Genomic DNA, 27,544 nt, shown 5'->3' on the forward strand with positions numbered 1-27,544 from the left:
GAAAGTATAAAAAAGAATGTCACCGTGTGGTTCGAAAAGCCAAAAAAGAGTATGAAGAGAGGCTAGCCAGGGAAGCACGAAATTTCAAGCCGTTCTTTAGATATATTAAAGGGAAACAGCCGGCTAGGGAGGAGGTGGGACCACTGGACGACAGAGACCGGAAGGGAGCGGTGAAGGAAGAGAAAGAGGTCGCAGAAAGACTTAACATGTTCTTTTCGTCTGTATTTACAAGCGAAGACACAACCAACATACCGGAACCTGAACAAATCTTCAATGGAAATCAAGCACAAAAGTTAACATCCATGGAAGTGAGCCTTGATGATGTGCGCAGGCAGATAGAAAAACTAAAAACTGACAAATCGCCGGGTCCGGATGGAATCCATCCAAGGGTTCTGAAGGAACTAAAGGAGGAAATAGCGGAACTACTACAGCAAATTTGCAACCTATCTCTGAAAACAGGTGTGATTCCGGAGGATTGGAAGATAGCCAACGTTACGCCCATCTTTAAAAAGGGATCAAGAGGTGACCCGGGAAATTACAGACCGGTGAGTCTGACCTCGGTTCCGGGGAAAATGGCGGAAGCACTGATAAAAGAAAACATCGATGAACATTTTGAAAGAAACAAACTTCTGATAATCAGCCAACATGGTTTCTGCAGGGGGAGATTGTGCCTGACTAACTTATTGTACTTCTTCGAAGGAATTAACAAACAGATGGACAGAGGAGACCCCATAGACATCATATACCTAGATTTCCAGAAAGCCTTTGACAAGGTGCCTCATGAACGTCTACTCCGGAAACTGAGGAACCATGGGGTGGACGGAGACGTGCATAGATGGATCAGAAACTGGTTAGAGGGTAGGAAACAGAGGGTAGGGGTGAAGGGCTCAGACTGGAGAAAGGTCACGAGTGGTGTTCCGCAGTGCTCGGTGCTTGGGCCGCTGCTTTTTAACATATTCATAAATGATCTAGAAACAGGGACGAAGTATGAGATAATAAAATTTGCGGACGACACCAAACTATTTAGTGGAGCTCGGATAAAGGAGGACTGCGAAGAATTGCAAAGAGACTTGGACAAACTAGGGGAATGGGCAGAGAGATGGCAGATGAAATTCAATGTTGAGAAGTGTAAAGTATTGCATGTGGGAAGCAAACACCCGAGGTATAATTATACAATGGGAGGAATGTTATTGACTGAGAGTACCCAAGAAAGGGACTTGGGGGTAATGGTGGACATGACAATGAAGCTGACGGCACAGTGCGCAGCTGCCGCTAAGAGAGCGAATAGAATGCTAGGTATAATCAAGAAGGATATTACAACCAGTACGAAAGAAGTTATCCTGCCGCTATATCGGGCAATGGTGCATCCACATCTTGAGTACTGCGTCAAGTATTGGTCACCATACCTTAAGAAGGATATGGCGTTACTCGAGAGAGTTCAGAGGAGAGCGACACGATTGATTAAGGGGATGGAAAGCCTTTCATACGCTGAGAGATTGGAAAAACTGGGACTCTTTTCCCTGGAAAAGAGAAGATTAAGAGGGGATATGATAGAGACTTACAAGATCATGAAGGGCATAGAGAGAGTAGAGAGGGACAGATTCTTCAAACTTTCAGAAAATAAAAAAACAAGAGGGCATTCGGAAAAGTTGAAAGGGGACAAATTCAAAACAAATGCTAGGAAGTTCTTCTTTACACAACGTGTGGTGGACACCTGGAATGCAATTCCAGAGGACGTTATAGGGCAGAGTACGGTACTGGGGTTTAAGAAAGGATTAGACAAATTCCTGCTGGAAAAGGGGATAGAGGGGTATAGATAGAAATTTACTGCACAGGTCCTGGACCTGTTGGGCCGCCGCATGAGCGGACTGCTGGGCGTGATGGACCTCAGATTTGACCCAGCAGAGGCATTTCTTATATTCTTATGTTATGTTTGAATACCATTATAAAATATATTGCTGAATCAGAGTGCAAGAACTCTGGCAAGATAACCTGTATGGGATTTTTGCTTGTGTATTTTGATTTTTCCTTTTACAACTGAATTTGTTTTGCCAATATTTGCCTTTTATGTTTCACCTTTTTGGGACCACCAAGGTCAGAATAAAACTTTGATTCTTTATTGAAGAATGCTGTCTGAGTGGTAATAACTTAGAGCTAATATTTACCCTTGCTTCCCAAGCCTAGGCATTCACCTAGGGCTAACTAAAAAACCTGAAGATACCCCTTGTTATAGGGGACACGCCAGAATCTCAGTTTTTGTCACTGTGGAGCTACGCTCTGAGGAGTGTTTGTGACAATGCCCAGTCTACAAGCTTGTCAGTGTATCCTATATCGCATCATTTAGTAACTTCCATACACAAGGTGTGGCAGTGGATGTGCAGGATGGTAAAATGTGACCCTTGGGTCAACCTCTTGGTTTTTCATTAGGGGTAACTTGCAATTTGTTTCAGGAATGGATCATGCTAGTTTTGCTTTATGGAAAATCAAGGTAATATATAGGTTTGATTGATACAGAGGGGTACACCAAGATTTTCCAGGATTTCCGGTTGCAATTTGCTATCCCTTCTGTGGAGTTTTTGGCTATTTACAACTCAGGCATTATATTGATAGTCTTTATAATGTGGCTATAAGCAGGGCCAGAAGGAATTGTGGCACCTTGAGCCAACTTGCATCAGCATGCCTCTCCCCCACATGACCGGCATCTCTCATTTCTTTCTTTGGTCCAACATCTCTCCCTTTCTCTCCCCACCGCCATGGGTCCAGCATCATTTCTTCTTCTCTCTCCCTCTCCCTTTCCTCCCCACAGTCCTGTAAACTGTTTGCGAGTTGCTGGCAACAGCAGCCTTATGACAGGCTGCCTTTGCCTGTGCTCTGTGTCTTCCCTCTGCTGTGTCCCACCTCCTCTGATGCAATTTCCTGTGAGTGGAACACAACGGAGGAGCCTGGGCAAAGGCAGCCAATTTTCAGGCTGTTGCTGCCAGTAGTTCACACACAGTTTACAGGACCATGGTGGAGAGGATGGAGAGAAGAGAAGGAGCAATTTTGGATCAATGGAGAGGGAGATGCAGAAGGGATTGAGAGAGACCAGGTTGGGGGTGGTGAGAACAGAAGAGGAGAGAGATATACTGAATCCGGAGGAAAGAGGAAGGTGACATCAGATGCTAGGGATTTTGGCATCCTGTATTGCTGGCATCATGATACGGTGCCTCATTGGTCCAATGACTAAGCCAGCCCTGGCTATAAATGCCACAAGCATAGAAATATTGGCAGAAAGTCTTTTGATTGATGCAGAAATCAAAGTAATTGTTTTAGATAAAATACTGGAAGAAATTAGGTTTCTTCGGACTTTGCTTCCTTGGCACTTTTATGGAGAAGAGAACTTAATGTGATGCTTTTTATCCAGGTTACTCAAATTTGTTGTGAAAGGCATCTCTTCCCTATCAATGAAGGTATCTCTCAGGGAGACCCAATATAAGGTCTTGGTGCACTTTTATAGCTCACAAAGCTAGATATGCTATAAAGAAGGCTAAAAGAGAATTTGAAAAGAAGCATGCTGTAGAGCAGGGGTGTCCAACCTGCGGCCCGAGGGCTGCATGCGGCCCCGTGAAGTATTTTGTGCGGCCCTGGTCGAGGACGATGCAGTGTTTTCCTCTGCTGCCCCCGGATGTTTACTGTCTTGCCAGCTCTCTCCTCTGTCTTGCTGCAGCATTTGCATGTTTGTGTGGCCCCAGAAAATTTTTTTGCGGCCAATGCGGCCCAGGGAAACCAAAAAGTTGGACACCCCTGCTGTAGAGGATGCCCGATTCTGATTTCAGAAGAGGAAGGGATGCTGATGTCCAAAAAGATGGATATTGGTATTTAGACCTGATATCTGGCACATCCAGGTTACAGAAAGGTACTCTGATTGAGCATTTCTCCACTGAAGGCATTAAGGGAAGTCATCCCCTGCCAGTGGTTGCTTCCCCCTACCCAATATGAATATGTACCAGGTTCAGGATCCATAGATAGTCATGGTACTAAAATTTGTTGTTTAAATTAATTTCATATATACCACCTATAAGCTCAAGGCTATTGAAATGCTGCACATTCGGGTACAGTAGATATACAGTATATCTGTTTGTAAATATTAGTACTTTTAGTTTTTGGTCCTGCATTTGCATGGGGTTATCTGTTTTCTGGTTGGAATGAATGTTAAAAAGCATACAGTGTGCTTTGTGTATTTTAATTTTATGGTTAACCATTATGTGTTGTTAATACGATTATATTGTGTGTGTGTGTGTATATATGAAAAATTAATGGAAAAAATGGTGTTACAATTAGTACTATTATGGGGGCAGGGTCTGGGGCGGAGATTGAGTGGAGATGGGTACGACTTAGCTCAGTGTTCTTCAACTGCTAGTCCGCGGTCTGGTGCCGGTCCACAAAATAATTATTTTATTTCCGCTGGTCCACAGGTGTCAAAAGGTTGAAGGACACTGGTCTTAGGAACCGAGACACCGCTCCTCTATCCGTCTCCAGGCGTGTCTGCCCACATACATTTATTTGTAATTAGAAATAAATATTTCACAATATATAATTACATATTGTTTTTGTGGCAATGAAAATACATCCTGCATATCAGATATTTACATTACGATTCATAACAGTAGCAAAATTACAGTTATGAAGTAGCAACGAAAATAACTTTATGGTTGGGGGTCACCACAACATGAGGAACTGTATTAAAGGGTTGTGCCATTAGGAAGGTTGAGAACCTCTGAAATAAAACATTAAGGGCTCCTTTTACGAAGCCGCGTTAGCGGCTTTTAATCACGCTCTAACCCTGCTCTAGCTGAAAAACTACCGCCTGCTCAAGAGGAGGCGGTAGCGGCTAGCGTGTCCGGCGGTTTAGTGCATGCTATTACGTGTGTTAAACTGCTAACACACCTTCGTAAAAGGAGCCCTAAGTGAGGGCTCTTTTTATCAACAGGATTTTGGATATATGCTCCATATGAATGCAAGAGTTAATAGATATAAAATGTCACTGGTTTTATTTTATTTGTAGGTGCTGCACCCTTATCTTGATGAGCACAGTGTGCTTCTGATTCAACTATTTGGTATAGATGCTGTTTATATTCCAGACCCAAGAGGACAAAGAGTAGGAGTAGTGACATCCCGTTCTGGTCAAGATGTTGAACTTTATTCTCAAACACAGTTAGGCTGGACTGCTGTTCCACTCTTTGACAGGTAACAAAGATACTGGATACTGAGCTTGATGGACCTTCTAATGATACAGTACCTACTTATCAGGTACTGACTCTCTGAACCAATGATAGAGAACATTTTGAGTTTAGATGCTGTAGTAATAAATGCTATATGTGCTCGACTATAAGAAAACACCAAAAGCAGATAGGTAGAGAATGAACAGTCTATATCTTTACAGAACTTTTATTCACCACATAAATTAGTGTGCACATAAAATAAATACATAAATAATATAATTAAAAGCCCAGCAAGGCCATGTTCAGCTGAATAATATTTTTCATTATTCATATTTGGCTGAATAGTAAAATATGTTATTCGATAAAACTCTAATTGTATACTGGAGGAAAAGGGAAAACACTGGGGAGCCCACATCATAAATCTTTAAGGGCAACTGTAAAATAAAAATAAGAAAAGTTTAGAATGGGAAAATAACATAGTTCTCATTTTCCTCAAATTAATCAGTCGTCCTTCAGATGGCCTGGCTTTGAACCCTTTCTCTTCTCTCCCACCTTAATGTCTTATGAGGTTCTGTCAAAGCAAACTACAAATCCCAGAATCCTTGATGTCAGGAGTTGGAAAAGCAGGGCTGAATGAAAGAGTCCCTGGAGGACTGAAATTAGTTGTTAGGCTTTGGGAAGATTATCAGGAAAAGAGCTTGTAAAACAAAACATGTTACTACTCTGTCCCATATTCAGCTTGGGTGTAATTCTTAAGTTTCTGTTTCCTTACTATATAAAATGAATGTAACTGTGATTTAATTTCTTTTCCGGCTATATTTTTCCTTAATATTTCTTTATGTGTTCAAATTTTTCACCCTCTGCCACATTCCAGTTCTGCAGTGTACAGCTTCTTCAAACATTCAGAAAATTGTGCAAACAGCAATAAGGCCATTTTCTGCAAAACTAACTGCAAAGCTCAATTAGCACTTCATTAATATGCAAATTTAGTCCACTACAGATTCCTCCATGCATGAGGCTTAAATATGCGAGACTGACTTGCTGTGCTACCATCCCAGCTGCTTTTATTTACTTTGAAATTGAGAAATCTGGGAAATAGCATTGTTGACAGGAGCATTAAAATATGTTGGAAGAGCAGCATTAGATTTCTATTTTATCCACAGACAAGCAAATACCATATCACCAAATTGGAAGAAATTATATTTGATTACCAATTTGGTGATAAAATAGAAAGCACACCAGTCTGCATGCTTAGAATAAGAAGCTATCCTGAGACTTAATTTATACTTTTCCCCAAAGATCACTGTCTTCCTGAAAGCTTGTTTATTGAGAGGTAGCTAACTCCAGAAACAATAAGAATTATGCGTTGTCAGTAAAGATAATATTAGAAAGTTGTATCAGTTGTTTGTTCCATCTGGAGGGAATATATGAGCTTGGGAATTAGAAAGTAGGAGCCTTGGAAATGGCTTACATCATCATTGCCTTCTGTTAATTATGTAAAAAGCCTTTACAAGACTAAATACAGGCTTACTTTGCTGTTAACCCCCCGAGTCTTTGGCAGCATCATGAAAACTCTGAACCACATAGGAAACATAGCTATCATTTACACATATAAATCTGTATTTAAAGACCCATAATTAAAAAACTGTCAGCAATAGCTGTCTAATAAAATGATTGAAAAAGCCAAGTCATAAAACAGTGTATCTTGTTTGTTTAGGGTAAGTAAAAAGAGAAATTATTTTTATCATATCAGAAGTGTTTAAGTTTGAATTTAATGAGCTGGTTGCACAGGAATAATATAGGGCATTTTCTTCTCTATAAATGATTAGAACAGGCAAAACATGCATTTATTAAGAAACCAAGGTAAGAGGAAGAGCAGAAAAGACAGTTTTATAAACCATACTGAATCAAAATTATGTGTTCTGTCCACTAACCTAGTGAATAGACCAGAAAGCACTGGAAGACTGGATTCCAGTTCTACTGATTTTTCTTATGATCTCAGTCAAGTCACTTCACAAACTAAGGGCCAATTTACTAAGCTATGTTATAGCTATAACACACATTTAAAACCTAAATGGGTCACTATTCAGCCTGTGATAGTAAGCAGCTTACAAGTCTCTTTCAGCCACAGACTGACTTAACTCTAGATATTCAGTGCCAGAACATGCACAGCTCCCAGCATTGACCAACCAGGTTTGACCGCTGACCCAGAAGTTTATCAGGCTTCAGATGATATGCAGCGTGGTGTCCATTTATCTTGCCACATAAAGTTAGGCAGCTCTTTTGCTGTCCAAACTATATGTGGTTACTTAGCTGGTTTACAGACTGAAAATCACCACTAACCGACTTGGGGCTAGATTCATTTACCTGCTTTTATGTGCCCAATCCATGGCCGATCCGTGCAGGCCCGACCAATCCACAAAACAAAAAAATTCAAATGAGGGCGATCGGAGGATGCAATCCTTAATATGCAATCCTTAGTATGCAATCCCGACGCATGCGCAGACCATCTGTAGATGGTCTGCACATGCATCTAAGAGCCACAACTTTTTTTTTTTTTACTTTAACTAGCCCAGCGAGCCTGTGGTTTTAGCCCACTTTAACCCATGGGTTAAAACCACAGGCTCGCAGTGCGGGGAAGGGCAGGAGAATCGGTGCAGCAGGAGAGATTCAGGGCAGGCAGGAGAGAGCAGGAGATTGGGATAGGTAGGAGATCGGGACTGAGACGGGGCAGCAGATCGGGGCAGGGTGGCAGAAGGCAGGGCAGTCGGAAAGGACCTCAGCGACTGGTCCTTGGCAGTCGCTTATTTTGGATCAGCCAGCCCAGTCGGTGTTGCTTTTTTTATTTTAGTGAATTGCTTCCTTTCTATATTTGAATGCCATTCCCCCTCAATTGCATATGTGGATCGGAGGATGATCGGGATACAGGTTAGTGAACATAAGAACTGCCACTACTGGATCAGACCAGTGGTCCATCGTGCCCAGCATTCTGCTTCCACGGCGGCCCTTAGGTCAGCCTTACCTGCGTACGTTCTGGTTTAGCAGGAACTTGTCTAACTTTGTCTTGAATCCCTGGAGGGTGTTTTCCCCTATAACAGCCTCCAGAAAAGCGTTCCAGTGAATCAGGTCGGAGGAAATCGGGTAGCAAAGGGCTTGCAAACCGATCGGTTTGCTTAGTGAATCTAGCCCTAAGTTTCCTCTCCACCCTAACTCTGCCTCCACACTGCCCATAAACTAGCCGATTTTGGCATAGGTAGTTAGAGAAGATATTCAGTGGCACTATCAGACTAATTCTATAAATAGTACTAAAAATTGTGTGTGGAAATTTGGGCATGTGCCCAATTTCTGCATGCAATTTAATTGAATAACAAGACAATTAGCATAACTAATTAGGTGCTAATTGGCATCAATTAAAATTTAGGTGCGTGTTAGGCACTGGGATCTGCACATGAATTTTATGTGTACTTCCAATAAGGGGCATGGCCATGGGAGTGCCATGGGTGGATCAGGGCATTTATGCATAATGTTATAGTATAAAGGGGACCTGTGCCTAATTTAGGTGCAAAGATTTACACCAGGGTTTTAGTTGGTATAAATCCTTGCACCTAAAGTTAGGCCCAGATCCCTGCACTAACTGCTATTCTATAAATGGAGCTTAACTTTGAGCACCATTTATAGGATAGCATTTAGTTTGTTTTTAGTCAGTGCCAATTTTTCAGTGCAATTTATAGAATTGAGTCTGATCCTGTTAAGCCCCAAGAAGCAAGTAAGCAAGTGGTCCGCTAGCACCAAAAGGGTGGTAGTCATAAAAGATATTTTATTGGAGAATCAGGTATAAAATCTAACCTAACATGGCTGGTTTTTTGTCCAGCAAGGGCTGCTTCAGACAAAACATTAGCTTATGATGTGAACCTTTCATTTCACAATGGGCAACACAGGTCCTCCAGACTCCAGGGGGACCTCAGTCTGGCAGTCTATGAACTCCACCTCGGAGGATTTGGTGGGATATAAGACTAACAATAACAACATAACATAATATAAAGATATTACTTTCAATAAAGCTTAAGTACACTATTATATAGAAAGTTATAGATAGATGTGGATTGAGAGAATGAAAAATTTTGGAAAAAAATTGGATCAAGTATGATTTGGATGAAATGCATATCAGTTATCAGTCTACAGAACTGATTGTAAATATTTTAAAAGAATTATTTCTCAAGTGATGTAAATTAAGCTAATATTATTTAGGGGTATTGTAACTTGGTATAAAATTGTATCCTGCAAATTGTCAGTATATCTAATTGCTCTATAGACCTGCAGGTGGTCCAGTGGAATAAAAAAGGTCAGATACCATAGTTTGGTTCACACATGCACAATTTCTTTATTGATACAAGCATCCAACATGGTCCACATTTTGTCCACAAATAGATTGCTTCAGGGGTAAAAACTAAAAATATAACATACAGTATTTATTAATACAAACACTCTCAATATATAACTATAATAAATCACATTCAAATAAACAAATTATAAATCGAAGAAATGATAGCAAACAAATCAAAATAAAATTACATGCATATTATGGAAGAACTAGAGAATGACATGGGGACAAATTTTTCCCTGTCCCCGCAGGAACTCAATTTCCCTGTCCCGTCCCTATGAGTTTTGTCACTGTTCCTGTCCCTGCCCCATTCCTGTAAGCTCTGCCTTAACTACACAAGCCTTGAACACTTAAGATTTTAAAGTCTTTGAGGCTTGTGCAGATGAGGACAGAGCTTGCAGGAATGGGGCCAGGACAGGAAAAGAACTTGCCGGGACGGGAAAATGATTTCCTGCGAGGACTGAGAAAAATTTGTCACCATGTCATTCTCTAGTGGGAACCCTCTGATATGGTGTGCACAATCAATACTGACCAGCAACACAAAATAGAACTGTAAAAACCAAATACATGCTACTATTGTATTTGGGTTTCTGCCAGATACTTGTGACCTGGATTGGCCACTGTTGGAGAAAGGAAACTGGGCTTTATGGACCATTGGTCTGACCCAGTGGGGCTAATCTTAGGCTCTTATGATTTTAGAGGATTGGTCTAAACTTAGCAGCCTGCCTGCAAAACAACAGAATGTGACCTCTAGCTACAGTCTCACTTTACTGCCACTAGGGAACTGACCTAGTAGTAGTAACATGAGACTACCAGTAGAGATCTTGTCTGTCACTTTTATATAGGTGCTACCAAAGGCATGAGCAAGTGGAGTTTGCTCCTGCCCCACTTATCCACTGGGACCTCTTAGGGAGAACCCTCTATGTTTAAGTTACGAGGGCAGTCGGGGGGGGGGGGGTAGGGTTCCAGGCATGTTTAAGGGCAGGAGTGTGGATTGGTTTAAGGTGGGCTGGTGGGGAACCCACATAGGTATTGGTACCATCCCGTGCCCAGAAAGCCCCAGACTTTCAAAGCCAGTGTCCAGACATGGCATAGCATTCAATTTCTGGGGTTAATTTAGCCAGTGATGGTCAACACTTATCTTCCACAGGCTGAATATTGGCCAGTTAATATTTTAAAAGTATGTTGTCCAGTTTTGAGTTTTTATAGAATTGTAGGGTGATTTCATGATTGTAGAGTCAATTGGGTGAGGTGCAAGACTGAATGTTCATCTTGGGCACCCAATACTTTTGCACTGTCAAACAAGGTCTGCATTACTGAAACAGTCACAGGTGAAGTATTTCACATTTTTGCCATGAACATTTCATAACAGAAATCTCATAATCTATCTAGTCTTACTACTTTCAGTTTTTCCATGTTTAATTACAGGCAGTATGTGAACAGTGGGATCCACAGTGCTCCATTGTTTCAAGGTGTACCTAACACAGTGAGTATGCAATAATAAGGCATTACTATTGCACTATAGCGTACCAGCAATCATTTTTAGATGGCCTATTCACATTTGAGACTTGCATAAACCGTACTTAAATGTTTATCTTGCATAAATGTCTGTTTTTATTTTACATAGCTGGAATACGAATGACAAAAATCCAAGCGTATACAAATGGTCTGGATGTATTTTGAGCAGGACTAAGGGAATACATGTATATTTTCTAGGTACGCCCATTTCAGAAGGGGAGTAAACCTTGATGCCCTAAGAGAGCAACATCCAGATTTCACACCTGGCACCAAGTACATTTAGATTTTGCAAACTGGTCCAACTGAGCAGCATTGTAACTCCTGCCTAAAAAAAACCCTGATTCTGTGAAGTGCACCTAACGAGGATGTCCAACTACACCCAAATGTAGGTGCACTTTGCAGAATTTGGTCCAAAGTGTCTTATACTTAATATCACTACATACGTACACTCTCTATGCAATCTCAATGTCTTTGACATAAGTTTCATGTTAATTCATATTAACTACGCACCCACTTCTCAAAAATATTAAATGTAGGCTACTGCGGAGTCATATAAGATTTAACTTAACTATAGCAATCTCAGTGGATCTCAAGTGTTCACTGTCATAACGCCACTGGAACATGTCCTGGTGTCAGACTAAATTGTGAACTATCATCGGTCCATAGAATTGTTTAAGATTTTATGTACTCGAACTATGTTCTTAAAATCTCCTTTATTAAACACTTTTAAATTTTTTATATTTTTTTGTATATATATCTTTTTACGTATATTGCCATGTTGCACTGCACAATCACTAATTTCATTCAGAACTTTATCATCTATTAGTGATAGAAAGGTACTTAGCTCAGGTCCCGTTTTGAGGAAAAAAATAAATGGTCACGATAGGTATGTAGGGAGAAAAGATGGTTGTACTCTTGGCTTTGATATAGCCTCCAATCAATAACCCTACTGCCCACTGCCCACCAGCAGGTTAACCATTCCCCATAACTGTATCCATGACATCCTGTTTGTCTTGTCTATTTAGATTGTGAGCTCCTTTGAACAGGGACTGTCTTTTTTGTGACTCTGTACAGCACTGCATATGTCTGGTATCGCTATAGAAATAATAGTAGTAATAGCTTAAGTTCTTTAAAAATCCAGGGGATATGTTGAACTGAGCAGATAAAGTTGTGCTTTACAGTAGAAACTTCTTCTCTGCCTGTTTATTCTCCAGTTTTCTCCATCTCTCAGACAAATCATGGCAAAGCCAGATAGATCCCAGAGAGCTTTACAGATCTAAGAGTTTCTGAATGAGAAGGATCCTGTGTGTACTGTAGACGCTACAAATCACTAATAAACCTTCTCTGCCAGAATCTCATTATTCTTCACAAATGCCAAACTTCAATGCATACTAAACAGAATTATATTGTGGCACCAATTATTTGGACTAATTGAGACTGTAGGCAACTCAGTTTTTCTGCCAGTTAATTGATACTCAAGGGTTTTTACAAGTACTGTATTACATAATAAAAATACAAATTTAAATGGTCAGTTTTCAAAGAAAATTATACATTTATCATCAATCAGTAAATGTATAATTTCCCTGTCTGTAAATATTTAAAAGTGACCCCCATGAGGCCCCCCTCAATTTCCTCAACAGTCTTACCAGAGGTCTGGGGTATTTAGTAGAACAGGAGTGATGGCCGCTCATTGTCACTCTTCAAAATTATGGTTCCAAAAATATCCAGAGATCTCTAGCAGTAATCCCACAGTGTTACCTCTAGGGGTTAGGCTTAAATAAAGAGCATGTATACAGGTTTATTTATTTATTCAGTATTTACTATACCGCTTTTAGCTGTAGGCACAGAGCAAGGCAATGTACAATCTAAAATAGGAAAAGAACTACAAATTAAAAAAATAGGAAAATCACATTCACACAACATTCTGGTTATCTCAGAAAGGAGCAGAGATAATGAAGAAGAAGTGATGGAGGGGGGTTATAATGCTACTGATGATGGAAGCCAGCCCAATGAATGCATCTATCTATATCAAATATTCTTCCTCCCCCCTCCCCCATTAGCTTCTGTTGGGTTATGAAAATACTCTGAGACAATGTAATATTATTGGGAAACATCAGCAGATATTTCCAACATGTGACTCTCTCACTGAAATGTGCCACAGTTAAGACACTTTCCCCCTCTTTTACAAAGCCACACGGCTGCCACACGGCAACAGCCCCGAAGCCCTTTAAATCTCTTATGGGCTATGGGGCTGTTACTGCGCAGCTTTGTAAAAGAGGGGGTTTATGTAGGGCTAAGATGGTTTCTGGGAGAGATGTGTGGCTGCCTACTGGACTTTGTCATTCACATTAACACAATAAATGATGGCAGAAAAAGACCCTCATTCTCCATCTAGTCTGCCCAACAAGGTGACCAGAGCCTCGCCCACCACTCCATTTGGTTTCGGGTCACCCATGTTTAAATGCTGATTGTGAAGTCACCACCATGCCAGACATGATGGGGATGATATGTAGTGTATTGCTGACAGTATTCAACTTACCAGTCAAAATGTCTTCTCTTCCCTCCAAAGCTACACAGTTCCCCCACTCGCAGTATATGACGATAAAATGATCAACAAACTGGAATTGTCAAACCTTTACCTGTCTCATGCCACATGTGGGATACAGACCATATAAATCTGTCCATCATCGAGATCCGCTCCTAGTGGCGTACCTGGAAGAGCAGAACCCAGGGTGGAGCACCCCCTCCTCTGGCCGGAACACCCCCCTCCTCCAGGTCTTGGGGTTTTGGGCTGCCTACTACTACTACTATTTATTATTTCTATAGCGCTAACAGCTGTATGTGGCCTGTGTGCGGCCATTGACCCTGCTGGTCTCCCTGTCCCAGAACAGGAAGTTAACGTCAGAGGTGGGAGGTCAGTGGAGCTAACAGCCATGCACAGGCGGATCACAGATCTGCAACTACTTCAGCACCCCTGAGCTCTCTGCACTAGGGGTGGACTACCCCTGCCTCTGCTGCTCCCCCATACTGGCTTTTCTTTTTCTCTCACCACGTGTGGGACACAGACCGTACAAGTTTATTTGGCATCAGGTTCTATTCCCCCCTGCTGGATTTTCTTTTTCTCTCACAATGTGTGGGACACAAACCATACAAGTCTGTCTGGCAGCAGGCTCAGCTCCCACGATTCTCGCTCAAGGTAAAACCTCAATAGCCATGTTGTGATTCCATCTTCTTTCTATTTAAGTATCCCCTTTGTCTATCCCATGTATTTTTAAAAATTCGTTCACAGTTTTGGATTCTACCACCTCTCTCAGAAGAGTGTTCCAATAATCCATCACCCTCCATCATTACTCCTGAGTCTACCACCCTGCAACTTCCATTCATGTTCTCTAGTCCTACCACCTCTACATCTCTGAAAGAGGTTTGTTTGCATATTAGTACTTAAAAATCTGTATCGTATCACATCTCTCTCTTCTTTTTCCCAGCTTATACATATTCAAGCCCTCCAGTCTCTTCTCATACATCTTATGGCACAAACCCTGTACCATTTTCGTTGCCTTCCTCTGAACCACCTCAAGTCATTCTACATCCTTGTAGAAATATGGCCTCCAAAACTAAACCTCTTCAATGACTTGTATAAGGGCATCAACACCTCCTTTCTTCTGCTGGTTATGCTTCTCTCTATGCAGCGTAGCATTCTTCATGCAGTAGCCCCCACCTTATCACATTGTTTCACCACCTTGAGATCTTCAGACACCATCACCTCAAGTTCTCTTGATCCATGGATGTCAGTCTCCCCCGCCCCCTTGTACATACTGCTCTTTTGAATTTCTGCACCTTAAGTGCATCACTTTGCACTTTTCCACATTAAATCATAGCTGCCAAACAAATAGATCATTCTCCTAAGTTTTGTAGCGCCCTTCTCATATTTTCCACAACATCTGTTGCAAATCTTGGTGTTATCCGTAAAAAGGTAATCTTTTCCTATCAACCCTTCAGCAATGTCACTCACAAGTTTCAAGTTTATTTAAAATCTGATATACTGCTTATCATATATATAAGCAGTGTACATAGTTAAAAAGTTAATATAAATAGGAGTGCACAATATACATGTAGAGTAGACAATCACCAAGACATACTTGAGAGATAAGAGGGGGGTGAAATACATTAATCAGTAGAAAAGTAATACATTAAATGAGAACCACAAATGGAGGGGTAATAAAATCTGAGAGGAAATAATATAATAAAATGGTGAGAGTATGTAAGTGTGGTTAAAGATCAAATGCATCTTTAAATAAGAAAGTTTTTAGATTGGATTTGAATTATCTAAAGATGGTTCTTCACGAAGGTACGTGGGCATTGTGTTCCAAAGAGATGGAGCAGTCACAGAGAAGATTGATTTACTTGTCGTATCATACTATATGACGTGATGATGGGACAACTAGTAAGTTTTGATTACTTGAACATAATAGGAGTATAAGGAGTTATTAATCTGTCATTAAATCCTGGGGATTGTGTCATTCTTGATTTGAAAGTTAGACTAACTTACAAACTACTACTTCTATGTGATAGAGGTAGCCAATAAGCATTAATTAGGAGGGGGGGTTACATGGTCAAATTTTTTTTACTTTGAATAGAAGTTTAGCAGCTATATTTTGAATGATTTGTAATCTTCTAAGTTCTTCTTGGCTTATAAGACATTATAATAGTCTAACTAAGTGGTGAGTAGAGAATGTATTAGGAGATTTAAAGAAGACATTTCTAAAATATTAGAGAGAGTGAATCATACGAAGTCTGTAGAGACACTTTTGTACAACTGTACTGATTTGTTGATGATAAGATAATTTATTATCTAAAGTCACACTGAGTAATTTAATTTTAATTGTAGTTAATTGAATTGCAGTGGAATTTAAGCAGATAGAGGAAATTAGGTTGAATAGGATCAGCCCCAGTACAGATCTCTGAGGCACCCCACTACTTATATTTCTATCCTCTGAGAAAACTCCAATGTTACGCCCATCTTTAAAAAGGGATCGAGAGGTGACCTGGGGAACTACAGACTTGTAAGTCTGACATCGGTTCCGGGGAAAATGGTGGAAGCGCTGATAAAGATAGCATCGAGGAGCATCTAGAGAGGCATAAACTTATGATAACAAGCCAACATGGCTTCTGCAAGGGAAGATCGTGCCTAACGAAATTAGTGCACTTCTTCAAAGGAATTAACGAACGGATGGACAAAGGGGACCCCATAGACATTGTATACTTAGACTTCCAAAAAGCCTTTGACAGGGTACCCCATGAAAGCCTACTTCGGAAACTAAAGAACCATGGGGTGGGAGGAGATGTACACAGATGGATCAGGAATTGGTTGGCGGGCAGAAAGCAGAGGGTAGGAGTGAAGGGCCACTACTCGGACTGGAGGAAGGTCACTAGTGGTGTTCCGCAGGGGTCGGTACTTGGACCACTGCTATTCAATGTATTTATGTTTCAATCATTTTTATTAAACACCGTAAAGCAAATACAAAGCGCAACAGATCACATTGTCATAAACATAATACAACTCCAATCCCTACCCTCCCAACCATCCACCCTCCCAACCCCCACCCCACACAGGCAGCAATGGTAGCAGAAATTCAAATAAAGTGAAAGAAGAATGTAAGAGGCATACTAGTTAAATTTCCCAAATTTGTTTTAGGACGTAAGGTGTAAAAGTCAAACTAAAAGGGTACCAACATTGATAAAACAATCGTCCAGCTTTAGTTGACATATCCATAATATCTCATCGCTCCAATAACATTTGATGTAACATTAATGCTCTCCATTGAGGAATAGTCGGAGGTTGCGGTGAGAGCCACTGTGATAGAATACATTTCCATCCCAGCAACACAGTTTTTCGAAGGAAGGCTGCGCAACCTGGTCTGGGTGGATGAAAACGAATCTGTAAGGTGAAGAGGAAACTTGGGTGTAATCTCCAAGAACAGTTCCAAAGCCGCACCACCGAAGACACCAATTGTATCCAAAAGGAAGATACCAGGGGGCAAGTCCAAAACATGTGTCCAAAAGATGCCACTTCCCACAACAATGTCCCGCACTAATCCCCATCACATGTGCTCTCTTAGGTGTGTAAAAAGCACGTAACAGGAACTTGTAATTTCTCTCTCTCTCCACCGATGACATGGTGGCGGCATTTCCCAGACGAATACTTTTATGAATCACATCAGCTGAAAGAGGTAGTTGGAGATCTGATGACCACTTCTGGGCCAAGGTGAGAAAGTCCAAGTCACCAGCCTGTTCCTGCAACCACTTATGATAGAATCTGAGTGGTATAGGCTCCTGAGCTGTAAGGGAAAGTGCCTCCTGCAATCTGTCCTGAACATCCTCCCGCAGCACTGTCGGAGTCAAGGTCTGGAGATAGTGTTGAAGTTGTCGGTACGCAAACCAATCCGTGGGCAAGAGACGAAACTTCGTTTGCAGTTCAGTGAAAGAGATAGAGAAACCAGTTTATTGCACAGCCTGTGACACATATTGAAGGCCCGCACTGGACCAACACTGTAGAATCCAAGCCAGGTAAGAAGTCTCCGTTACCAACTATAGGAAGGCAAGGTGTTCTGCGTGGAGAAATCTGCAACATCTTACACAACAGTCTCCAGGCTGTGTGCATAGCCGGTAAAAGCGGGTGGGACTGCAACTGAGGCAAGTCTGGCAACTTGAGCACATGCAGAAGATAACTAAAATGGTAAGGCTGAAAATGAAAACATTCAATCTCAGGTAATGAAAAGTTAGAAGTATTACAAAACCAATCATGAATGTGACGTAATTGACATGCAAGGTTGAACCTAGATACACATAAGAGCCCTAATCCCCCCTGAGCAATTGGGAGCATCAACTTAGCCAATGAAATCCTAGCTCGTTTACCCTGCCACAGATATGCTGATAGATGAGACCTATGTAGAGATAAATGGTGTGCAGTTAACATAATAGGAAGCATTTGTAGTATATAAAGCCACTGGGGCAATATCATCATGTTATAAAGAGCTATGCGGCCAGAGAGAGAAATAGGGAATTTCTGCCAGCCATGTAACAGACTTGAAGTTCGATGGAGCAAAGGCAAAAGATTAGCTGTATACAGCCTATTCAGATTTTGGGGAATAATCACTCCCAAATACTTCAAGTGAGAGGGGGCCCACTGCAGAGGAAACTCTCCAGGCCAAGTCAATCGCACCTCAGATATGGTAGGAAGCGCCAAAGACTTCTGCCTGTTGAGAACTAGGCCTGAATAAATGTGGAATTCATCTAAAAGTTCTAATGCTCGCGGCAACGATCTATGAGGATTGCCCAATGCAAGCAAAAGATCGTCTGCAAAGGCTAGTACCCTTAACTGCGAAGAACCCTCAGCTAGGTCCATAATCTCATCATCTCTCTGGAATGTGCGTAGCAGGAGATCTAAATATAAAAGAAAAAGAAGGGGTGATAGCGGACAGCCCTGTCTTGTCCCCCTACCAATTAAAAAGGAAGGAGATCTCACTCCGTTGACCAACACCGAGGCCATTGGCCCAGAGTATAGCGCCTGTACCGATGTCAAATAACTGTTGGGAATCCCTATATATTGTAAAACCTGAAATAAGTAATGCCAGTGAAGCTTATCAAAAGCTTTTGCTGCATCCAACCCAACAAGCAGACCAGGACATTGTGTCTGTTGAGCACGGGAAAAAGCTAGAAGAACTCGTCTAACATTGATTACCGACTGACGGTTCCGAACAAAACCCACCTGTTCAGGAACAATAATAGAAGGCAAAATGGGGGCTAACCGATCAGCCAAAATTCTAGCAAATATTTTAACATCAACATTCAGTAATGATATCGGCCGATAGGATTCTATCTCAACTGGGGATTTAGATGGTTTCGGAATTAATGTAATCAGGGCGTCATTAGAATAACGGGGGAATACACCCTGTTCCTGAATAGTCAAGTAGTAGTCTAAAAGAGAGCCGCCCACGGATGAGGATAAGATCTTGTAAAACTCCGGTGAATAACCATCCGGTCCCGGTGCAGTGCAAGGTTTCAAGTTCTGTATCGCCTGTAGCACCTCCTGTAAATGTAGAGGCCTATCCAACATGGATATCTGAGTCGCCGTCAGTCGAGGCAATCCCGCATCCTCCAGGTAATCACAGACATCAGGACCCGTGTAAGGACCTGGGGATGCGTAAAAGGCCTCAAAATAATTCTGAAAGCCAGCCGAGATATCCACCGAGGAAGTTAAAATCCTCCCCGAGCTCTCCTGTATCATGGAAACGTATCTAGATCCTTTCCAGCTTTTAGTTATAGACGCTAGCAATTTCCCGGCTTTATTGCCATATTTGTGAAAGTGGAATTTACGAAAAAACAACAGTTTCTTCGTACGTTCGTGAATAAGAGAGTTTAAAGCTACCAACACCGCCTTATACGCCTCTCTATTGGCCTCTGAGGGATCATGCAATAAATCCCGTTTCAATAACACCAGCTGTCGTTCAAGCTGTACTATACGATGGGCTATTCGACGAGTTCTAGTAGCCACATAGGCGATGATATCCCCACGTAATACTGCTTTGGCTGCGTCCCAGAACAAGATAGGTTGGTCTACGTGTTGGGCGTTGTTACAACAATACTCCTCCCACTTCTCAATCAAAAAGTTCTGGAAATGAGTATCTTTATGTAAATAGGAGGGAAATCTCCAACCCGACCCCGGGCCTACAGGACCACCCAGCGCTACATCAATCCAAATCATGTTGTGATCCGATATTTCAAGGGGACCTATTGTGGCTTCAGAAACCTGAGCAAACAAAGTTTCAGAAATTAAAGTGTAATCAAGCCTAGAAAAGGAACCATGTGCTCTAGACTGGTGGGTATAATCTCGTTCGGTGGGGTGTAGCAATCTCCAGGGGTCCACCAACCCCAACGCTCGACAAAGATAAGAAACACCTTTAGTGCGCTTTACCGTCGCCACTCCAGAACTTCCGGAGCGATCCACACCAGAGTCCAAAACTTGATTCAGATTGCCCACCAATATTAATGGGCAATCAGAATCGCGCAAGCAAATATTAACCAAATTCTGAAAGAAAGAGTGTTGATAACCATTAGGGCCTTATCCCACCAACAATCGAAATGTCCCACCAGGTCCCACCACCTTTACTAAAAGGTAACGGCCCTGGGGATCACGTCTTAAGACCTGAATCTCGCATGGGAAGCCCTTTCGAATCAGTATGGCTACCCCCGCTTTCCTCCCTGGTGATGAGGCATAGTGTAACTCCCCCACCCAACCTTTCCTAAGTTTCTGATGTTCTAGATCCGTAAGCCTAGTCTCCTGGAGACAAGCTATATCTGCAGAGTGATGTTTCAATTGAGATAGGATTTTTGTGCGTTTAACTGGGGACGTGATTCCTGATACATTCCAAGATAGTATACGTATTTTACGATCACCCATAAGGAACCCTACCATAAACGCTAAAGCGATTAACCTATAGAATAAGAATGGTCCCAGGGCGCCCAGCCTCACCCCAAGACATCACATACATACTCCAGTCATACCATGCAATCAGCTCTATATAGAGATGCTGCAAACAAAAAGCAAAGTAAAACAGAACATACCCATAGCATACCGCTGCTGCCCCCCAGAAATTAACCCCCTTCCAATGTTCCCCAACTCCCCCAACTAACCCAGGAACCCCCATTCTATGGGAGAACTGTGGTCACGAAAGACATCTCTCCCAGGGCCACCCTGACCATCAAGAAATAAAGCCTCAAAGGGCTGATTAGATAAGTATCCCATCAAGTGTGTAGCACAGAACTGTCTTATCCCACCAACTAACCCCTCAAAAGAAAGAGAGGTCCCATCAGTCAAGTTGACCCAGATCCGGAACCGGCAAGCTGTTTGATGTATTCCGCTGCTACCTCAGGGGTCTGAAAGGATTTCCAGACTCCATTACATTGAATTCGTAGCATGGCCGGGTAATTGAATTGAAAACGCTGTTTAAGTTCAGATAGTTGTGCACAGATGGGGTAGTACGGTCTCCTCCTCTCCTGGAGCGCCACGGAAAAGTCCTGACTCATACGGATCAAATGTGCATCATATTTTAATCCATCCTTCCTGGCTCGGTATTGTTGTAATAATTCTATTTTGTGCCTGAAGTTTAAAATCTTCAGGATGACCACCCGTGGTCGCGATTCCAAACCAGGGCGAGGACCCAGACGATGTGCCCGTTCCAGACGCAAGGGCCCCACCGAGGTCGAAAGAGGGAACTCATCCTGCAGCCAGCGTTCTAATATATCCAATAATAGCCGGTCAGCGATCGTTTCGGGGATCCCCATCAAACGCAGGTTAGAGCGTCTGGACCTATTTTCCAAGTCGTCCAGTTTTTCCACCTGAGCCCGAACCTGCGCTTGCAACATGCCGAGGTCTGTGCCACATGCTGTAGAGGAGTCCTCTAAATCCGACACCCTCTGTTCTAACTCCGCCGTGCGGGCTGTAGCAGCAGCCAGTAATAACTCAATGTTTGAGATTTGCGCTGTAAGCAATTCCATTTTGGGACCGATTACCTGCGACAGTGCCTCCTTAATGTCACTCAGCGCGGACTCGGTGAGGTTAGAGACCACCGCTGCGGGGCTAGTCGCCATCTTTGTTTCAAGTGGCCGTGCACGCTCGCGGTCTTTCTTCGCCGATTTTGCCGACATGGAGTCTTGGGACCTGGTTAAGTATTTTTCCATGCAGTTATGGTTCCTCACATTAAATCTCGCTCTCGTGGAAAGTAAGGAAACAGTCTTTAAATGCGCGAAATAGGCAGGGTAGCCCCGGAGCGAACGAGGAGACATCTTCACCCGTTCATGACATCACGTGACCTTCCCCATTCAATGTATTTATAAATGATTTAGAAACAGGGACGAAGAGCAAAGTAATAAAATTTGCAGATAACACCAAGCTATTTAATGGGGCTAGGACTAAAGAGGACTGTGAAGATTTACAAAGGGACCTGAACAAACTAGGAGAGTGGACGACGAGATGGCAGATGAAGTTCAATGTAGAGAAATGTAAAGTCTTACACGTAGGACAGAAACCCAAGGTACAGCTACACGATGGGAGGGCTGTTATTGAGTGAGAGTACCCAAGAAAGGGACTTGGGGGTAATAGTTGACATGACAATGAAGCCGTCGGCACAATGCGCAGCGGCCGCTAAGAAAGCGAATAGAATGCTAGGAATAATCAAGAAGGGTATTACAAGCAGAACCAAATAAATTATCCTGCCGTTGTATCGGGCGATGGTGCGCCTGCATCTGGAGTACTGCGTCCAATATTGGTCGCCGTACCTAAAGAAGGATTTGGCGATACTCGAGAGGGTTCAGAAGAGAGTGACACATTTGATAAAAGGTATGGAAAACCTTTCATACGCTGAAAGATTAGAGAGATTGGGGCTTTTTTCGCTGGAGAAGCGGAGACTTAGAGGGGATATGATCACGAAGGGCATAGAGAAAGTGAAGAGGGACAGATTCTTCAAACTTTCAACAACTACAAGAACGATAGAGCATTTGGAAAAATTAAAAGGGGATAGATTCAGAATCAATGCTAGGAAGTTCTTCACCCAACGGGTGGTGGACACCTGGAACGCGCTTCCAGAGGGCATGATAGGGCAGAGTACGGTATTGGAGTTCAAGAAGGAAATGGACAATTTTCTGAAGGAAAAGGGGATAGAAGGGTATAGATAGAGGGCTACTATACAGGTCCTGGACCTGATGGGCTGCCGCGTGAGCGGACTGCTGGGCATGATGGACCTCTAGTCTGACCCAGCAGAGGTACGGCTTATGTTCTTAACTATCACCCTATGTCGTCTGTCTGTCAACCAGGTCTCAAACCAGTTCACCACTTTATGTCCTAACTTTAGCCCATTCATGCAACAAGTTTGGAGTAGAGTAGCCTAATTTTTAGTGCAGCAGGCTGAAAACCTGGGGAATTCTCTCTCCAGCTCCTTGTGATTCTGGGTGAGTCACCTAACCCTCCATTGCCCCAGGTACAAGACTTAGATTGTGAATGCACTAGAAACAGAAACGTACCTGCACATAATATATGTAACAACACGCACTACACAAAAACCAGACGTAAAACTCTACAATCAAAAAATCCCAAGATCAATACCAAAAGTAGAGTAGAGTTCTGAAAAGTATTATTAATTCTTCATTATCAATACACCAGAGAGGTCACAATAATGATTTTATAATGATATCATAATTGTATAGGTCTCAACCAAAATCATATCTGGGCTGTCATATCAAGAGGGAGAAAGACCTCAGACCCAGTGCTTGTTGTTACAAACAGCTGATTTCAATTCATTTGAATCAGACAGTTCAACTGTCTGTTCAGTTGAATCAGTTGTTCAGTTGAATCAGACAGTATAGTAATCATAGGTCATAAGCAACCCTCTCATATATTTAAATTGAATAACTGATGATATAATATCAAAAATTCCTGTGTGATATGCTATAAAAATTTGTTATATCTCAAAGTTACGTAGCTTATGGTTGAAGGTTCATTGATTCAAAAGTCCTGATTCTGACGGGCCCGTTTCACCCACTGCTTCATGCAATAAAATACAAATATAAAATTCATGCATTTACAATCACTAAAATTAAAATATAATTAATTTTTCTACCCTTATTGTATGATCATTGTACTTTTTCTAATTGTCTGACTCTCAGTCTCCAGTTTCTACTTTCCTTTATAATGCTGTTCCCACCTTTCTCTCCTCCTATCTTCATCTCCTCCCCTGCAACCATCTCTGACATTGATCCTTCCTTTTCTGCTTCCTTCTATTTATTTTTCTGCCTCTCTGTTCACTCAGATTTCATACTTCATTCTCACCATCCAGTCCTCAAACTCTGTCTTTTTTTGTAGTGTATCTACCTACAGGTCTCATATTCCCCCATCTCTTTTTCCTTCTCCAGCTTCTTCCCCCACATCCTTCCTCTCTATCTCCTCATAACCTGTATCCAGCATCTCTCCCCTTTCCTCTTGCTTCATGTATAGCATTTCACCTCTCCCTGTATTCAATCATCTTCTCTTCCCTTTCCTACTCGCCACATCTAGCATCTCTCCTTTCTGTCCTTCCTATCTCCTCAATTTTATTAGTTTTGTAAATTGCTTAGGCATTCTTTGTTTTGATTAGTGGAATATCAAATAAATGGAACTTGGAACTTAAGCTTCTATATTTTTTAGTTATCGGACATGCTAACCAAGGCACCTTTCATATGTATCAAAGACATTTAAATGGCAGTACATGGAGTACTTGTATATGTAAATAGTGGCCTTTTGGCATGGTTTTCTGCTTTTGCTGGCAATATTCATTACATTTTCCTTGGCTCTTCTATTTGATGCAATCCAGTAGTCAGAAGTCAGAGGACCCATATGCCAAATACTGGAATGGCTTGCTCTGTGCATGGCTTGCTGCCTTATCTTTAGCTCTGACCTTTTGGCTAGCTTCTCTGCTGGCGGTCATCTTGCCTATGCACTGGAATGCCTTTGCATTTGAATCTGTGCCAGTCTGCTGAAGGATTGTCATCCAGTTATCTATGGGTTTTCTATGAACAAACACTTTGTTACAATGATAAATCTGATATTCCAAACTCCACATAAAATTTCAATGTAGTGTGGTAGAATAAAAGAATTTATTAAACAGGTTTCCTGTGCTATAGAACCTCAAAAGTCTCAAGCACTCATTAATTGTGTCACCAATTATAAGGTGCCCACCAGGGGGAGATCAAGAATATTGTAAGAAATGATTGAGAGCCTTTAAGCAGAGGTCTTCAGATATTGGCCTATTCCAAGGCAGTATATGACACCAGCACAATAAGGCTATTTGTGCAGGGGGGGTGAGGTCCCTGGCCTTTTATTTATTCTATAGAAAAAAAATCAGACAAAATGCAACACAAGTAAGCAACCACCAAACTATTTACACAAATAAGAGCCAAAACAAAATATAACAAGGAGAAACATCTCTGAATTATTCAAACAGTAGCTAATTTTCTTTTAATTTATGCTTAAACAAAGGGGTATTTTAAAAAAATTGTTACAAATTATAAATTGTAATTACTTAACTTCAGTTGATCTCTGACAAGGGCTTTGTCTTGCCAATTTTTGCATCAGGAAGAATATAATCTGGAACTCCAAATTTGCAAAAATTAGGAAAGCTTCCTTATTGTATATAATATTACATTACATTACATTTTTATTCCGCCATTACCTTGCAATAACTTCAATAACTTAGCATTCCTCTGCTTCAGCTGCTTCAAAAAACAATCATTTGTATGTATATTTTGGTGGTTGCTTTTATTTACTGTGCCAAGAACTGACATTAAATTGTAATAGCTCCCCTAATGAAAAATAAGAGCTATTCTTTTTACTAAATAGTCTTTGAGGATAACAGGGATCTTTTTAAAAAGTTACATTTTCTAACAACAGAGAACATAAGAATAGCCTTACTGGGTCAGACCAATAGTCCATCTAGCCCAGTATCCTGTCTTTATGGTGGCTAATCCAGATCACAAGTACCTGGCAGAATCCCAAATACAGTAATAGCAACATTCTGGAATCTCAAAGAGTAGCAAGATTCCAGAACCTAAAATAGTAGCAGCAATCCATGCAAAATTCCCTAAAGAGTAGCAACATTCCATGCTACCAATCACAGGGCAAGCAGTGGTATACGTATCTATCTCAATAGCAGACTATGGACTTTTCCTCCATGAACTTGTCCAAAACTTTTATTAAACCAGCTACGTTAACTGCTCTTTCCACATCTTCTGGCAATGAGTTCCAAAACTTAACTATTCTCTGAGTGAAAAAAAATATTTCCTCCTATTGGTTTTAAAAATACTTTTCTGTAACTTCATTGAATATCCCCTAGTCTCTGTAATGTTTGAAGGAGTAAAGGATCAGTCCTCATGTAGCCATTCTACATCACTCAGGATTTTATACACTTAAATCATATCTCCCCACAGCAGTCTCTTTTTCAAGCTGAAGAGCCCTAACCTCTTTAGTCTTTCCTCATACAAGAGGAGTTCCATCCCCTTGATCACCTTGGCAGTAGAATTAGAGGACACGAAATTAAGTTGCAAGGAGGAAAAATTTAAAACAACCTTAGAAAATGCTTTCTCACAGAGAGAGGGGCAAAAATTGGTGGATGGGAGAGGAGCAAATACTGATGGAAATGGAGTGGGGGCAGATGCAAGTGGGAAAAGGTTGGGGGAGATAGAAAGGGTAGACTAGACACTGGTGGGGGTAGGAGGAGAAGGGGCAGAAGCTGGTGAAAATGGTTTGGGTGAGGAGAGAGAAGGGCAGATTTTGTATAGAAGTGGGAAAACAGATTCTAGATAGAACAGGAGAGAGAGGGCAAATATTGGGGATGGGGTACAGTGAGGAGGGAGATGATGGAACAGTGGAAGTGAAAGAGGAGATGCTGGATGGAAGGTGAGGGGGGAGAAAAGGGGCAGACATTGTATGGAAGGGGAGAGATAGAAAAAAGAGGGAAATATTGATGAAAAGGGGGGGGGATAAGCTATATAGAAGGAGGTAGACAAGCTTAGATAAAATAAGGGAGAGACAGGAGGAAGATGATAGAAGGGAAATATGTTTGCGTACCTGAATAAATTCATGTAAACTGTTCTGAGCTCCCCTGAGCGTCAGAGCTTTTACCACAGCGACCTGTGATAAAAGCCCTAATGTAGCATGATAAAAGGGGGCCTGTATTTTTAATTCAAGATAAAGTAGTATGGTACCCGTGTTTATACAGGTTAATAAATAGAAATAGAAAATAGAATTAAGATGCTGTCTTTTCATTGGACTAATTTTAATACATTTTTGACCAACTGCCAGAGACCAAAACTTCCTTTCTCAGGTCAGGACAACTTACTATCTTGATATGGGGAAGGAGGTGTTGGCCTTGGAGAGCTAACTGAGAAATGTTTTAAATCCTTTCAATCATCTTATTTTCCATTTTTAAATTTATATTTGTATTTAATTTATTATGTATATTATGTATAACACATCAGGGTAATGCAGTAGAAAATTTTTGCTCACATCAACTCAATCCTTAGAGGGAACAGTGGATATAGAGGTTCCCTATATAGCATAAAGATGGAATAATTGAGTTTGAGCATTTCCACTCACAGTAAAATTAAAATAACTTTTACATACTAAAGAATTTTTAAAAAGGTAAGGAGGGAGATTGACTGTACCAGGCATCCGTTGCAACCTTAAAGATAAAGGGGGCAGAGGGTAACCCATACAAAGTACCAGGTACAACATTGCCTTACATTTCTGGGCAGAATGAACGGTCTATTCTGGTTTTATTTGCCAATCCAGAAAAGTCCCACCTATGTTCTTATATAACATCTTTTTATTCTAATGACAACTTTTCTTAATTTTAGT

The 27,544-nt window shown here is 41.5% G+C and overlaps 1 protein-coding gene across 1 annotated transcript in view; it reads left to right on the forward strand.

Moving 5' to 3' along the window:
- LOC117349254 overlaps window positions 1-27,544 on the forward strand; it is a 74,966-nt gene that overhangs the window by 37,322 nt on the left and 10,100 nt on the right. Inside the window, exons 5-6 of the mRNA XM_033922472.1 lie at window positions 5,045-5,226; window positions 11,011-11,068. Coding sequence (XP_033778363.1) covers window positions 5,045-5,226; window positions 11,011-11,068 — 240 coding nt within the window. The remainder of the gene's footprint in view (window positions 1-5,044; window positions 5,227-11,010; window positions 11,069-27,544) is intronic.

This window comes from Geotrypetes seraphini, chromosome 15 (genome assembly GCF_902459505.1).
Source record: "Geotrypetes seraphini chromosome 15, aGeoSer1.1, whole genome shotgun sequence".
In the NCBI taxonomy this organism is placed as follows: domain Eukaryota; kingdom Metazoa; phylum Chordata; class Amphibia; order Gymnophiona; family Dermophiidae; genus Geotrypetes; species Geotrypetes seraphini.